Below are 16,545 nucleotides of genomic sequence, written 5' to 3'. Positions count from 1 at the left end.
AATTATTTTAACCTTTTAGCACGCATTTGCACTATAAGGACTAAATTAATGGGACACCTGACTTTCTCAGCCATATGTGGTACTTTTTCAAACTGTTATCACAAAGCTGAATGTTTACAATTGTATCAAATGTCTTTGGATGCAGTAACACAATATTTCCCCTAAAATTGAACTAGGAGACCCAAACCTGTTCCATCATGACAATTAGGGGAATTATTGCACAAAGCAAACGCAATGAAGATATCTCAATCCTACTGAAAACCTTTGGGATGAATTGGAACGCTGACTGCACCCCAGACCTCCTCACCTCATATACATCAATACCTGACTTTATTAGTCTAAATGCGCACACATCTCAAGCACATTTCAAAATCTAGTGGAACATCTTCCCAGAAGAGTGGAGGAAAATATAAGAGCAAATTCAGACTTGTTATAACCAGGTGTCCACAAACCTTTGGCAACATAGTGTATCATGTTTATGTTGTACTAGAGGCCCATGTGTACTGATTACTTGTTTGGGGACACTTGCACATCTACCTATCAGCCAAACATGACAATACAAGACGAACAGAAAATTACGCAGATCCAGGTCTAGTTCATGTTCACATGAAGAGGTGGTTAAGTGCAAGATGGGCTGGTTTGAGGATTTCCAAAACTTCTGAGCCGATTATTCGATTTAAGTCATTCCCTAGTTTACAAAAAAATGGTGCAAAAATCAAACAAACAAAAAGCTAGTGAGCAGAATTTCTGCAGCTGAAAACATCTTGATGAGACATCATGTACATAAAGTCTGCTTTTATTCATAATACCAACTAGTTTACAAAATAATCATCATATAACAAGCTTTAGAAAATGCCGTCAAAAAAAAAAAAAAACACTGGCAAGAGAATGTTAAAAGCAGACACTTTATAACCTATGAATATTTAGAAAAAGTTCCCCTTTTAATGGTAATTTCAAATGCAGGATTGCGTATATATTGCTATAGTCTTGTAAGCAAATAACACATGATTTCAATTAAAAAGTGAGGTAGCAAGCCATGTGATAAATATATACTGGGCATTTTATAAAACTAATGACTTTCACTAGAAAAAAAATATTTTTACTCTAATAACAGCTTAAAAATTTATATTTTCTGTACTTTTTTTGCCATCACTGGGGGATAAGTACTGAACACAGCATGGAAGCCTACAAAATATGAGTGATGCTCATGACTTGAAACACTCACTGGAAAACAAACAAAAAAAATAATCCTCTATATGAACAATTCTGGTGAAGGAGATTCATGTAAAACAACACACACTTGCACACATTTCTCCACAAAAGGCACAATGGAATAGAAACATGCATGCTGCGCAATTCATAAAACTTTCTTCTGCTTCCTTAAATAGCTGAAAATCCCGCTTTAAGCTTGGCGTAAACTGTAAAAAGAGTTCTTTATATATGTAGCAGTGAACGTTTAGATACAGATGAAGTGCACTGAGTGAATGTTAATTCCAAAAGCGTCATTGCTTGTTGCTCTGTAAAGGCGTTCAGAAGGGAAAAAAATAAAAAATAAAAAACCCCATTCGATGATTAGGCTTTTGTATGGTTCATGTTCTTCAGAGGAACAGAGGCTGCTCCTGTCCGGTTAAAAGCCGATAGGTGGATGTTGGCATTGTCTTCAAATGAATCTAATAAAAGAACAAACAATTATTATTTCCTGCCTATGTTTTTTTTTTTTCCATTTCAATTTTCAAAAGCCCCAAAGTGTGTAGCCTTACCTCTCCTACTGCATTTGTGAGGATTTGGATGATCTTCTCATGTGGCGTGGCTACTACACTCTGCCCGTTGATTTCGATGATGCGATGGCCGACCCGAATGCCGCCTCTTTCCGCGATACCTCCGCGCATTAAACTGCAAATCTGATACAGAATCAATTCAAATGCATCATTTGAATTTTAGAGGTTTATTACACATCTGTAAAACAGTGTCAATACAGTAACCTACAATTCCATCTTCTACACTGAAGCCCAGCTGGTATTTGGGATTGGGTCGCTTAATAATGGCCATGGTTACAGGAGGACAGTGGACAATGCTGAGCTTCACCTGAGCCTGGTTTTTCAAGTCCTGTTGAGCAAAACATGCAAATGAGCCCTTTACATATTAACCATTATCATAGACCTAATATCATTCGCAATCATATTACACGAGTGTCCAATTTCAGCATTGCTTAGCAAAAGAACACTACAAATAAATGTTTCTTTTCTTTTTATATATTATACATATACATACATATTATACTCCTACTACTATGGAGATATTTGTTTTATACTTGAGCAAGAAAGTGCTGTAGTAAGCAAAAATACAAAGGATATTGCTGTGTTCAGGACTCACTCGGATGATGTTGTGGCACGTGGTGATGGGAAGGCCCACCAGGCTGGCCCCGTTCACAGACATGATGCGATCTCCGATGCTAAGCTCCCCCGAGCGCTCGGCTGCGCCACCGTGCAGCAGGTTGGCCACCACCACCGTGGGCAGGATGGACCCCCAGCCGGATTCTACTACGGCTAAACCCAGGATCTCTCCAACCTTCTTTATTATACAAACCTTACCGGCAATTTGGGAAGACAAACTCGGTAAAATAACTGACCTATTTTACAATATGTCCCGAGTGAAATTCAGTAATGATGTTCGATTAGAAAGCATAAGTAAACTGACACAAAAAAAGGAAAGATTTTGTAGCAGCAGGAGCACAAGTGCGATCTTGGTGATTTCTTGTGTAATTTAATGTTTCATGTGTTAAAATTTTTTTATAAACATACACACTGTCTATACAAAATAGCCCATTTCTTTCCAAAGTATGTTTTTATCCGTTTGATCCTCAACCATCCAGTGGTCTTACCTCTCTGATGTTTTCAGACTGTGAAAAGTGCACCAAATCTCCGTTGTAAAGTTCCTGTGAGCCGAGGCAGTACTCCCCCGAGCGGAATTCGCCAGCTTTAATGCCGCTTGCTTGCAAAAATTGCTGATATGCCACACCAAATGCCTGGCCAATAGCCTGAGCTATAACCTGTGCCTACAGCAGATAAACACAGCAATGACAAAACAAAACAATGTTCTTTAAACAATACAAATGTCTCGAGCAATGAACATCCTAATATAGGAAATTACTAACTATAGGTTAGTTAGTTTTCACTTATTGATACAGCTGGAAACTCTCACGTCTTCAGAGGAAAACACGTGGCAAATCATCCAGCATTTCTTAGGCGGTGATGAAGAGCAGGCAGCGGAATCATCAGTTTTATGATCTGCCGGTTTCCTGCGCACCATAAACACCACGAGACTTCCAATGTCTGCGATATAGGAGATCATCTGCAGAGGATGGTCCATCATAGCCTCCTAAGAACAACAATTGAAAAAAAGTTTTCAATAAGTCACAAACTGACAGTCAAATAACGTTAAAACATCAAATATGTATTAACTTAAAAAAAAAAAAAAAATTAATTGCATCATTTACCTGGGTATCTGCACTCAACACTTTGATTCTCTGAGTGGAGATGAAAAGGTCCACCTCTGCCATTGGCTGAGATTCTCCTTCAGGCGCCTGTTTTAGAAACAATTGTAAGTTTACGTAGCGCAATTTTCCTACAGAAGAGTGCCACACAGCACACAAGACGTTAATTGACGTTTTAAAAAAAACAAACAAAAAAAAAACACTTTCTCCTAATTAGCTTATACAAATAAACTATACAGACATACTTTGTGAGACACCTGACTTTTCCAACCATATGTGGTTCTCTTCAAAACTGGTACCAAGTTAGAGGCACAAAAATATAGTCCCTTCACTGAAACAAGGAGACCCAAACCTGTTCCAGCATGATAAGAGAGGATCTTGAGTGGCCTGCTAAAGAGATCTGATCTCAACCCTATTTAAGACCTTTGGGATGAGTTGAACACCGGCCTCCTCAGTCTACATCAATACCTGACTTTACTAAAGCTTGGGATTGATGGAAGAGAACATTATTGTGTAGTTGTTGATGCATTGGTTCATAAATTATAGAATATATGGACAAAGTATTGGTACACCTGAACTTTCCTGCCATATGTGGTTCTTCTCCAAACTGTTACCACAAAGCAGGCACACAAATGTATGACATTGTGAATGTGGAGTGAATGTGGAATGTGATACTCAAAAAGAACGTACCATACTTATGACCAAAGGTCCGCAATCTTTTGGCAACATGGTGTACCTTATCTAATTTCAACTATTCAGTATGTAATAAAACCTACAGGTCGGTATTGTATTTACTCCTCAATAAAATGCCTCGCCAATGTCTCACTTGTCCATCGTGTCTGCTTCCTTTGCGCAAGGATGTGTGGGCAAAATTAGCTGAGAAGTGTCCACAGAGCCACGCTGCAAAAATCTACAGATAACAGCAGGCCATCCGGGTACCTTTAGGATACTTGCTTCAACATACTACAACACATGTATTCTAGCCTCTGATACTATTTAGGGTGGATAGAAGGCACCATGGGACTCAGTGAGAGTGTTACAGTTACTAGGATCTACCTCTGTAGCCAGGCCTTCTGAGTGGTATCCCATGTCTAGTTTAATTAGGGCTCAGTGTGTAATGACAACATGAATATGTAATGCAGGGTCATGAAGGGTGAGGGTCAGGTTTAATGCCACAAAGGCAGCTTGTATGTGACTGATGGATTCAACTGACGCAATGGAAACCGGCATCCCTAATGAGCAAAGAGCATGTGAAATGGAATTTTATGACACTAGATACAAACCATAGTATGAGCTCCAGTAATTCTTGGCCAGGGGACTCTGTCCTTGACTCAGGTTGGTGGAGGGATACTCACCAGTCCTAAGCCAAGGATCTCACAGTTGTGGGTTTTCCCGAGTAGACAAGAGGGTTGCCTCTATGAGGTCTCAAGTCTCAAAAAAAAAAATAAATAAAGACTATTTGTGCAAATACACTAGCTTCATAGTGCATAATACACAAAATTGTGAAAATACACCAGCTTCATAGTGCTTTTAGGGGCGTTTCAGAGGCCATATTAAGAATGACATGGTTTGATGAACAGTGGAAATATTAAGACGTCTTTGCAAGACATGGCTTGTCTAATAAAAAATAAATGAATAAACTTTGCTAAAAGGGTACTCGGTAATAGAGTACCTTGGGATAAAGATCAGTGATTAGGTTTGTTTTTGCATCTTTAGGATATACAGTCAGGTAACCCAGCCATTAGGGTTGCACAAGCCAGCGCACTCTTAGTGCCGTTCCCAAGCCCGGATAAATGGGGAGGGTTGCGTTAGGAAGGGCATCCAGCGTAAAACATATGTGCCAAATAAAATATTTGGATCACGAAAGAGAAATTCATACCAGATCGGTCGAGGCCCGGGTTACCAACGACCGCCACAGGTATTGTTAGCCAACAGGGTACTGGTGGAAATTGGGCTACTGTTGGCCGAAGGAGGAGAAAGAGAGGAGGAAGATGTCTACAGAGACAGCAGGGAAAGGAGAAGTGTAGGAGAGTGGAGGTTCGAGTTGGTAGTTTAAATGTTGGTACTATGACTGGTAAAGGGAGAGAGGTGGCTAATATGATGGAAAGAAGAAATGTAAACATGTGTGTTCAGGAGACCAAGTGGAAAGAGAATAAAGCCAGGAACATTGGAAATATGTTCCTGTTTGCAGTGGTGATGGACAGGTTGACGGACGAGGTCAGACAGGAGTCTCCCTGGACTATTATATTTGCGGATGATATTGTGATTTGTGGTGAAAGTAGGGAGCAGGTTGAGAAGAGCTTGGAGGGGTGAAGGTACATGATGGAGGGAAGAGGAATGAAAGTCAGTAGGAGTAAGACAGAGTACATGTGTGTAAATAAGAGGGAGGGCAGTTGAGGGGTGCGGTTGCAGGGAGAAGAGGTGGAAAAGGTGGAGGAGTTCAGGTACCTGGGGTCAACAGTGCAAAGTGATGGAGAGTGTATTAGAAAAGTGAAGAAAAGAGTGCAGGCAGGGTGGAATGGGTGGAGAAGAGTGATAGCAGGAGTGATCTGTGATAGAAGAGTGTCTGCAAGAGTGAAAGAAAAAGTTTATAGGACTGTGGTAAGACCTGCTATGTTGTATAGATAGCAGGTGGCGTTGAGTGGCATTGAGTAAAAGACAGGAGATGGAGCTGGAGCTGGAGGTAGCAGAGCTGAAGATGTTGAGTTCATTAGAGGCACAGTGCATGTAGGACGTTTTGGAGACAAAGTGAAGGAGGCGACATGGAGTATATCGGTAGGAGAATGCTGAGGATGGAGCCAGCAGGAAGAAGGAAAATAAGAAGGCTAAAGAGGAGGTTTATGGATGTGGCGAGGGAAGACATGCAGGTAGTTGGGGTGAAAGAGGCAGCTGTAGAGGACATGGGGTATGGGGAAGGATGATCCGCTATCGTGACCCCTAATGGGAGAAGCCGAAAGAAGAAGAAGAGGAAGAAGTGGATATACAGTCAGGTTTTAAAACAGTGACACGATTTCCTGAATTTTCATTCAGTTCCAAATGTAAATTAAGTGTACACTTTCAGAAACTTACAGTAACATGACAGCCATTTGGAGTGGGTCCCTCCATTTCCACAGACTCAAAAGTAATCAGACAAACTAACAATTATAAATATAAGGACTATTTTTAATACTTGGATTGAAATCCTTCCTAAAGTCAGGAGGCAATAGACATCAGCAAAGATTCCTCGTGTTTAGGGTCTTTACTCCAGGATGTAGATGTCTATCTGCAGTCATAAGGCCAGTAAACATTTCATTGGCGGTGAACACGTGACAGTTGATGCGGTGTGCTTTGGATCATGAAGTCTTCCTTTCCTTTCCTTCTATACACTCTTGTCTTCCTATCAATTTTGATACAAGTTGACCTTGGCTTCATCTGCCATTATTGAAGGTGTCTCTTGATGGCAGAATTTTCACAAGAATATGTCTGCCTCCTCAAAGTGTATTATCCTATCCATTTGCTAGTATTCCCAGCTTAGAGGTGTTGTTCTTAACATGGCTACCCACCACCAATGTTCAAATACTTGTAAGAATAAAAACAAAACAAAAAACAGCTATAATCCCTAAACAGTTAATGAAATATTTAGCAAAACACAACAAATTAAAGCTAAGCGTATATCTTATATCTGTATCTATATTGCTACATTGCAGTGATGTACAGAGGTAATCACAAAAAATGTGTCAATGCCCAAATACCTATAAACCTATAAGTCATGGGCAGATCATCAGCAGAAAAAGGCATAAGGGATTTTAATCAGTGAATGCACCACATGCAGACAGAATCTAATCTGAATACCAAACACAGCAACTGCATATCATGTATGATCACTGGCTGATATGTTTCACCTTGATGCGATCTACGGCTTCTTGCGCTTGAGCCATGCGAGCGTTGGTGGAGGGGTTCCTATCTGTTTGCAGCTGCGTGGAACCGAGGTATTTCGCTCCAAATATGATCCCATCCAGCAGATCCTCAGGATCACAAGGACCAGGCACTAATAAGAATAAGAATTATAAATCTACTATTTTCTACTTTAAATGAAGCCTTACATCATATTAATTTATTACATTCTCTTACCATCTTTATATGAAGCCTGAGCTCCAGTCTCAGTATCCTGTAAAGCAAAAAAAGGGGTTCAGCACAATGGCTCTACAAATTGGGATTTTGTAAAATAAGTAAAAATTTCACCCACCACATCCTCTCCACCAGAAGCCAACTCATCAGAGAACACTTGCTTAGACTGCTGCCACTGTTCCAAGGGATCATCCTCAGAGTAGCACGACATCATCAACTCATCCTGAAAGGGGTTGTGCCAGATATCTGAGCCATATGAAACAGAAACCATTTCATCTGCCTCACCAGTTCTTGTTATATACCTGGTATGGCAGTCAGGCAGCTGGGAAAAGTTCCCAATGTGCCTCTCGGTAATCTGTTCAGTAGAAATGGTGTGATCGTCCTGAGATTCTGGAAACTCCTGGAGTTCTTGAGGTTCGGGGTCCTTCAGTAGCTCAAGGAGCTCCCTCTGATGGCTCTCAGTGAAAAGAAGACCAGATACTGGTTTGCTTCCCTCTGAGCATGTTTGATAAGCACTAACATCAGACACCAAGCATGATGAGGAGACAGTCTCGGTTACATGGTCAGCATTGGGGGCCAGTTCTGGATCTGGAGAAGGGTTTTTTTTTAACGGAGTTGTCGGGTGAAAGAGCTGAAGCTGATTAAGCAAATCCTGGATGTGAGCATGGTCTAGGTCATGTTGGAGACGATTCTCTGTTGGCTTTTGCCTTGTCTTCTCACAATTCTTCTCCGGTTGCTCAGGAACACTAGATTCATTCAGAACCTGTGTATTAATTGAGCTAATTTCAGCTTTTTGATCTAAGAGTTCTTCAGCATTCTGATTTGAGAGTTCTTGCAGAGATTTCGAGAGTTCTTGCACATCCTGACTTGTGAGATCCTCAGCTTCTGTTGGTGTAAACCTTGTGTTGGAAGCCCCATAGTCGCTCAATTCATCTAATGGTGTATCAATGGAGAATGATGCAGGTTCTTCAATATCTTTAAGCGAACATGCTTCACTGGAAGAGTCAGACCTCCAGTCCAGAGGAGGGGGCTCTACTGGGTTAAAGGAATCCAGGTCCTCTTGTTTAGATCGGTTTTCGGCCTCATCGTTAAATGATGATTCTACCTTACTGTAAGGTACGTCTGCCTGCTTCTCCATAACACGTTGGTCAGTGCGATTGGCAAGAAAGGGAAAAGATTTCTACGTCACGGTTCAGCCAGCAAGCCTCCCATTTTGCCCCAAAAGTTTCCTATATCCATGAAGTAGGGGGGAAACAGATAAAACGTTTAGAGAAAGCGATCGGATATAATTAGCTCAAAAGCATTCATTGTGTAAGTATAATCTACTGATCTTACTCACTGCTTTTGCTAGAGGCTGAAGGCAACGTTCTTGCCCTTGAGGACTCTTTTCTCACTTCAAAAATGAATAAGAACATCTAGAGGGTGGACAATAAACTTGGTTGTAAACTATGAGCATGGGGTTAGAAACCTGAAATATGCAAATGAGTCCAATGTGTAACCTTCCTGCTGTTCATAGTGTGTGACTATTATTATTATTCTGATATGATATGAAAGTTTGATCTTTTGGGGATTAACGTGTTGAATATTAAACTTAACCTCTTCAAACAATGAAAAGTATAAATACATATATACTTGAATACACTAAGAGGAATTTATGCCTGTGTGTGAATATATATATTTCCACTAACCCTGTTGTATTGTGTATATCAGGCCAAAGTGCATAGGTCTTTCTTCCCTCAATCTCTAATACATACTTCCAACAAATACACATTATTAACTCTGTTAAAAGCAGTCATGAAAACTAAACTTTGTATATAAACTAATGAAATTTCATCACTCTCTATAATCTCAGCTGCCTTGAAACTCGCACGCGCACTCACCTTATTTACCGACTGAGCTGGAACTTTTAACCGGTACAACAAAGTTGACGTGGTTCATCGTAAAATCCGAGATATATTTAGATTTGTATATCTTTGTACAGCTAATTCAGTTCCCAATAAACAAAGGCCACTGAAACATAGCAGGATAACAGCGGAAATGATTATTGACGAGGTTTAAATAAGTAGAGACTGTCAGCTCAGCTCCATTCCCCAAACACGATCACCAACACGGAATACCCACTGCGCATGCGCGAGCAAGGAAGTCGTGACTAATCGAGGGCACAATCAATCTGTGCACCAAGCACAAAATAGAGGGAAAAAAAGAAAGAAAAATAATTGTTACCTTTTAGAGAAAAAACAGACGTATTGTATTTATTTGTGGTGTTTGTTTATTCCTAAATATATATATATATATATATATATATATATATATAATTTTTTTTACTTTATTTATTTTATAAAATACTTATTACCTTATATTTGTTGTACATTTTTTATGGCTTTAGAGGAACAGAATAAATCACATTTATTAAATGGAATAAACATAAATAAATAAACAAACAGAGCAGCCAGTGTTAGTGTAAGCAAATAAAAAAAGGAAATCAACAAACAGGGGAAATAAATTTCATAATTTCTGATGAGAATAAATATTATTTAAAAAAAAAGTACACAATTATTTCAGTTTCCGTGTATAATTTTTTTTTTTATTTAAAAATTTGTTGTGTACAACCTAAAGTGCTATAATTCTTTTACTGTACAATCAGTCTCTCGATGATTTATATTACACAATTATATACTGTAAACATGATATAAGGAATGTACCTGTTATATTGTATTAACAGAAAGTGATTGTAAACTTTTGATTTATTCTGTAAACCCTAATATGAAATTGAAAGTGAATTTGTAGCCTCTATGGGGGAAAAAAAACATTCATTCAGGTCCGTGTAGTTCATCATGTCAGACAGTGGTACTTTAATCGCTGGAACTCATGTGCAGCATGCCAAGCAGGGAGGAGGTGGTTCCCATCAGTCCCACCAGCCAGTCAGGGAAGCGACCGGCCCAAAGAAATCCAGGTGGCATCCAATGAATAGCATTGCTCAGATCTGCCAGGCTGCTAAGAATATTAAGAAACTCTCCCCAAATCTGCTTATGAATCTCAGTGGGAGTGGAAGTACTGTTTTTCCTAAACAAGACAAATTAATAATTGAATTAATTAATCAAGCAATCAAACAAGTCTATGCTGTAAAAATGTAAAATTCATTTACGTGAAAAATAAAAAGGTAAACTCACCTGCTCTCCCCTTGTCCAGCTTCTCTGCATCTTTGTGCTTTCTTCCTTAAGTTCCAGATTATTCTGAGCGATCTGAAACCAAAGTCAAGTGCTGTTTATTTTTAACCATAATTATTAGGATTTCTTCTAAATAAATGGACGTTTACATAAATACAAAATGTAATAAAAGTGATTTTATACTCAAAATGTTCTTTTGTGTGACTTTTCCTGTCAGGTTATGATAATAATGGATGACAAATGCTATAATGTTGAATATGCTTCCTTTTCTGACCTTTATATGTTTATACCATACCTTAACTGGATCTGAAACACAGCTTTGTAAACAAATTAGAAAAAACGATAGTTGCATAAAAAATGGTGAAAAATTTTAGTTAAATTATAGTTTTTATGAAAGTATCTAGAAAAGAATAATGTAAGGGAGAGCATATTTTAAAATCCTGTCCAAACATTGTTTGTATTCTGCATTTTTAAAAAGTAAAATAACATCGGAACAGCTGCTAATGACAGAGACAAGTGAATCTCAGTGAATATCACTAACTAGGGCATAGAACATGGACATCTTCTTCTTCTTCTTTTAGCTTCTCCCATTAGGGGTCGCCACAGCAGATCATCAGTCTCACAACCCCCTGTCCTCTACATCTGCCTCTTTTAAAACAACTACCTGCATGTCTTCCCTCACCACATCCATAAACCTTCTCCTTAATCTTCCTCTTTACCTTCTTCCTGGTGGCTCCATCCTCAGCTTTCTCCTACCAATATACCCCATGTCCCTCCTCTGCACATGTCTAAACCATCTCAATCTCACCTCTCTCACCGTGTTCCCAAAACGTCCTACATGCACTGTCCCTCTAATAAACTCAATTCTAATCCTGTCCATCCTCGTCACTCCCAACGAAAACCTCAACATCTTCAGCTCTGCTACCTCCAGCTCCACGTCCTGTCTTTTACTCAATACTACTGTCTCTAAACCATACAACATCGCAGAACATAGAACATGGACATGAAATATGGATATTATCACACTGCCTGTTCCTAATATAAATATTCTTTAATAATTTGTTCAGCCATTGCCTTTGCTACTGCCTCCAGTGGTGAGCAGTAATATTGCGCTGTGTATTTTTGACTGTTAGATTCGCACATTTTTCATATATCTGTACTTTACCTGAATATTTTCATTTTAGGAAACCTTTCCTTCACTCCATTTTACTATATAATAATTAACTTTTCACTCCACTACAATGCAGAAAAACCCACTGATCATAGTTTTGAAGTGTACATGTAAATTGTGTTAAATGATAAACCCTAATGAAGACCACTGTATGTGTGTAACAAGAAATATATCTCTCATTGGAAGCTTTATTGTGCAGGAGAATAAAACAACCGTAGAAATGATTTGTATAGCTCCCGTAGATCAGTACTTCTCATTTTGATACTTAAGTCCTTTCAAATGCATGTCCTTCTGTCTTTAAGCATAAATATAAAAGGAGAATTTAAACTGGAGAAATATTTACCCAGCCGATTTATATTATATATTACAATCAAGTCTAAGAATGCTGTACTTCATACAAAATTCCTGAACACTTAAAAAATTCCCCCCGATTTTCCTTTTTCATTTTTACACAGGATTTTACTGCTCATGTTGTCTAATGTGTTGGAATTTTATCCTGCGTTTAACTTTCTCAAATTCTTTGTTTCTATAGGGAAATTTGTGTGTGTGTGTGTGTGTGTGTGTGTGTGTGTGTGTGTGTGTGTGTGTGTGTGTGTGTGTGTGTGTGTGTGTGTGATTAAAAGATGTGTTCAAAGTTATTAGTTCATGAACATTATGAACACACCCACTTCACCTGAGAGTGCCAAGAAGTAAAGACACGCCCCACAAGATTGTGCTCAGTGTCCACCATTTATCAGACTTGACTTTAATGAGCTCTGCATCAGCTGCCCAGGCTACGTGTTCACACGGGTAATACAGCTGATCCGCGACATTAATCAGCAGCGACATGCACTGCAACACCTTGTCCTTCTCCTGTAAATATCACAGGGAAATAAAACTTCATTCTTTTAGTATTCTACTGCTACGTAGTAGACCGTATCACCCCCTGATAAGTGAACAAGAACTTGTACTTTACCGTGGATCCTAAACCGTAGCTCAGCGAGTAAGCGGCCATCGAAAGGTCATCAAACAGGCGCAGTACTGTCCGGCACTGACTGAGCTGAGCCGAGAAGAGCAGGAGACTCTTCCCAAGCTGTGAGGAGTTATCTGTTTTTCTTGAAATGATGCCACCAACCAGTTGTGATCCATAGCAAACTGTCCTTATCTACATGGAGAAAAAGATATGAGGATAAATACTGTATGTCGTGTCATGCATGAACCCTGAGGTCCACTTCTTTGGATTTAATCCCTCACTACAATGAAACGACAAAAGAGTCCAAATCGATAAAAACCATGGTACGCCCTGGGGGTTAATATTTTACTATTCACTAAATGTTTAATCAAACATGTTTCGATGGATCACATACAGTGCCTCTCAAATGTTTGGAAACTCCTAGTCTTTTATGTTTTTTTTGGGACACACGTGTCTTCCTTTTGTTTGTATGCAACAACTAGATAAAAGGCAAAAACACAGAAGAATTGGACTGTGAATGATCGGAGGAAATTTCTGTGGCCAGATCAGTGTGAATTTGACATTTCTGTTTACAGATGAATTATTGTAAGCTTTCAAAAAATAAAGAAGATGTAACCAGTCTGGTTAACAAACATATTTACAAATATATTGAGTTTGTAATCTTGCATACCAGCGTAGATTTATTCATTGCTAGAGACTCAAAGCACTTTTGGACGTCGCTCTGGATAAGGGCGTCTGCTAAATGCCGCAAATGTAAATATAAATGTAAACCACAGTCAACCATGGAGGTGGAAGCTTAATGTTTTGGGACTGTTTAGGAGCAGGGAAGGTTGGAGACTTATTCAGGAGAAAAGGAAACCTAAACCAACATACCCTCTTTTTTTCATAATTTAATGCCACACAATTCCTTTTTAACTGTGGCTGATTGGAACCAACTTCACCATACAACAAGACAATGACTAGTGTAGGTCCAAGCTTTGTAATCATTACATAGACAGTTGGCTGGAGTGTTATCTATATTAGAATGGTCTTCCTAGTCAGCGCACCCAAATCCTGCTCTGGGGTTGAGCTGGAATGCAAGGTCAGAAAGAAATATCCAACTAGTGAAAAACACCTTCGGCATAAGGCATAGCTAATTATTTCAGCTAAATGTTTGGAGAAACTAACTACGCGGATACCGAAATTGTGTAAAGCTGTTATTCATGCTAAGGGAGAATTTTTTTTAATGAAAATTAAGCACATTTATATATTTGTTTGGTCAAAGGAAGTCTTCATACAGTCTTCAAATTGCCTAGTTTCATATATATATATATATATATATATATATATATATATATATATATATAAAAAACTGTGTTTCCAAACTTTTGACAGAGACTGTCTGCCTGTCTGTCTGTGAGGCAAAATAATCTTCTTCAACTGTGCGTATTTCCTAAGATTGTAGCACTGCATCAGTTATCAAGTGTATTTCATTTGGTTGACATGGTCAGTGAAAGTCTTTTCCGGAAAGCAGAAAATGCTGTTAGAAATTAGAAAAAATGCTACCAGGTCACAGAGTTTTGTGTTTTATAAAACTCCATATTTTTACCAGACTATTAACTGTTTCAGTGAAAACTTTGAGAGTTTAATTTTTTTTTTTTTTTTAACTCATTCACTAAAGAATGTGCCTTTGGAATTCAAAGAGCTCTGAGGTTATACTAACCACTTCACAAGTACATAGACAATAAAATGAAGCTTATATTAAATTAGTAGTGCAAACAACAAATTCATTAGGTAGAAATAATAAAACATTTTAAATGGTCCAACATTTAAGATAGTCCTGTAAATATAATGAATACATACAGTGGTACAATAAATAAAGCTGTAGTTATAACAGATTATTGCAGTAAACGCAGCAATGCAACCTACTGGGATGTTTCACAGAATGGAAGGAAACTAGAAAACCTAGAAAAAAAACCACAAGGAAAGGAAACAACACAAAGAGGAAACCAAAAGCTCAGATTAGTACCCTGAAGCATTGAGGTTTCTAATGAAAACACACGTTCTTGCTTGTGATGGTATGTCATAATGTATTTATTATGAATCTACTGGATTTAAAATAAATCTACTAGATTTATTTCCTCTGATTCCTTTAATTGCAGAATGACAATGCAGTGTTTTGATTGCACTACCCAAAGACATGACAATTCCCACCTTTGTTGCAAATGCAATCAAACTGCGACCTCTATTACACCTGTGAACATTTATTTTTCTGCACATGCATCCCACCCAAGTGCACGTCTTTCCAAGAGCAGACACTCACCACTTTATCTCTTCCTCTGTAGGACTCCAGCAAATTGACCACAGACTCAAAAGAATTCTCCATGATCACAACTAATCTCTATGATCACACAGGTATCAATTCAACCCCACTGCTTCTGAGACTAGTTAACCAATACTACTCTCACTGCCACATTATCATACATTTATGTCATGCATTGATTTTATATATATATATATATATATATATATATATATATATATATATATAATGCTGCTTTCGCATGTGATCGAAAATACAACGTGAACTTTGAACAGGAAATTCGGTCTCTCCACCTCCCTTCAAGACCTGATTAATAGATCACCTATCAGCTAGCAACGTTCAGTTTGCCTCGTCAAAAATATTTTTGAATGATAAAATAAACATTAATATAATAAATTTTTACCCTTCCACACGTTTTAAGATTGTAAATCTACTAATCATACATACAAATCACAATGTATTCGGTTTACAATAATATAATCTCTTAACCAATATAAGGCACGGATAGCCAGGAACATATAATCAATCCCTGCTAACAGTCATTTCTGATGATGGTTGAAGCAATTGCAAATCATTTCATATCATTTATCTAAAACTGAAATGTATGTAACAATAATAATAAAATATGAATACATATACAAGATTATAAACCATATCTGTTGTACGGAGGTACAAATCAAACCAATCAAATAAAACAACATTGTGTGCCATCCCATAATAAAGCACAGTATCAAGGCTACACATCGAATCCTTTATTATCTGGTAGGCTGCACTATCAGGAGACACAATATGGACAAGAGTTTGTGAAAACATGACCATAAGGCTCATATGTGCTTTTTAAAAAAGAAAAAAAAGAAATCTATTCCATATTTAGAGCCCATTTGCTGTTATAATAACCTTCACTCTTCTGTGAAGTTGGAGTGTGATTGTTGAGATTCTTGCTCATTCAACCACAAGTGTTTTAGTAAAGGTTTTAAATAGACTTAAGAGAGCAGCCCGCTCAAGATCTTCCACTCCAACTCATGTAAAGCACAAGTTCACAGAGCTGGCTTTGTGCATAGAGGCATTGCCATGCTGGAACAGTTTTGGGTCTCCTACTGAAAGGAAAATTTAATTGTAGCACATCCAGAAGACATCCAATACAATTGTGTGCCTCCAACTTTGTGGCGACAGTTTGGAAAAGAATCACATATTGCTGAAAATGTCAGGTGTGCCAATACTTTTGTTGATGCCGGGTACATTATGAACCTTCGTGATGGCTTTTATGTAGTCTCTACCAGTTCTGTAGAAACCACCCTGGTAGAACTTTAGGAAGGAGAATGGAAGGTTATATACAGTTCCATCTGAAAGTAA

General features: G+C 38.3%; 2 protein-coding genes across 6 annotated transcripts; both read right to left on the bottom strand.

Moving 5' to 3' along the window:
* Nucleotides 1–780: 780 nt before the first annotated feature.
* Nucleotides 781–9,742, bottom strand: LOC310735593 (amyloid-beta A4 precursor protein-binding family A member 3). Of its 5 annotated transcripts, XR_014536335.1 has the most exons (13): nucleotides 9,481–9,742; nucleotides 8,940–9,068; nucleotides 7,719–8,829; nucleotides 7,604–7,640; nucleotides 7,375–7,520; nucleotides 3,497–3,583; nucleotides 3,202–3,378; nucleotides 2,882–3,055; nucleotides 2,374–2,586; nucleotides 1,987–2,106; nucleotides 1,761–1,901; nucleotides 1,478–1,670; nucleotides 781–1,432 (listed from the first exon to the last, which is right to left on the bottom strand). XR_014536335.1 is itself a non-coding variant. In XM_083558517.1 (12 exons), exons 3-12 carry the CDS (start codon nucleotides 8,736–8,738, stop codon nucleotides 1,599–1,601), a joined length of 2,187 nt encoding a protein of 728 aa, XP_083414643.1. In that variant the 5' UTR covers nucleotides 8,739–8,829; nucleotides 8,940–9,068; nucleotides 9,481–9,742; the 3' UTR covers nucleotides 781–1,598. The 5 variants fall into 5 exon arrangements, 3 of the variants coding, with proteins under 3 accessions (XP_083414643.1, XP_083414642.1, XP_083414644.1); XR_014536336.1 differs by lacking the exon at nucleotides 8,940–9,068; XM_083558517.1 differs by having other exon boundaries at nucleotides 781–1,670.
* Nucleotides 9,743–10,153: 411 nt separating this feature from the next.
* pex11g (peroxisomal biogenesis factor 11 gamma) lies at nucleotides 10,154–15,475 on the bottom strand. The gene is made up of 5 exons (XM_083558641.1): nucleotides 15,193–15,475; nucleotides 12,894–13,082; nucleotides 12,612–12,790; nucleotides 10,771–10,842; nucleotides 10,154–10,663 (listed from the first exon to the last, which is right to left on the bottom strand). Exons 1-5 carry the CDS (start codon nucleotides 15,253–15,255, stop codon nucleotides 10,453–10,455), a joined length of 714 nt encoding a protein of 237 aa, XP_083414767.1. The 5' UTR covers nucleotides 15,256–15,475; the 3' UTR covers nucleotides 10,154–10,452.
* Between the last annotated feature and the right edge of the window lie 1,070 nt (nucleotides 15,476–16,545).

The sequence above is a fragment of the Silurus aristotelis genome (assembly GCF_946808225.1).
Source record: "Silurus aristotelis genome assembly, chromosome: 13".
NCBI lineage: Eukaryota > Metazoa > Chordata > Actinopteri > Siluriformes > Siluridae > Silurus > Silurus aristotelis.
This window is presented reverse-complemented; position numbering and strand designations above follow the sequence as displayed.

Bases quoted from the DNA above. Each gene is read 5' to 3' on its own strand.
- pex11g (XM_083558641.1), bottom strand. From the start codon at position 15,255: ATGGAGAATTCTTTTGAGTCTGTGGTCAATTTGCTGGAGTCCTACAGA. The intron at 13,083-15,192 runs GTGAGTGTCTGC...TTCTCCATGTAG, and splicing joins ACAGAGGAAGAGATAAAGTG to ATAAGGACAGTTTGCTATGG. The intron at 12,791-12,893 runs GTAAAGTACAAG...TGATATTTACAG, and splicing joins GCTACGGTTTAGGATCCACG to GAGAAGGACAAGGTGTTGCA.
- LOC310735593 (XM_083558517.1), bottom strand. From the start codon at position 8,738: ATGGAGAAGCAGGCAGACGTACCTTACAGTAAGGTAGAATCATCATTT. The intron at 7,521-7,603 runs GTAAGAGAATGT...TATTCTTATTAG, and splicing joins TCAGGCTTCATATAAAGATG to TGCCTGGTCCTTGTGATCCT. The intron at 3,584-7,374 runs GTGAAACATATC...TTTCTAAAACAG, and splicing joins AAGCCGTAGATCGCATCAAG to GCGCCTGAAGGAGAATCTCA.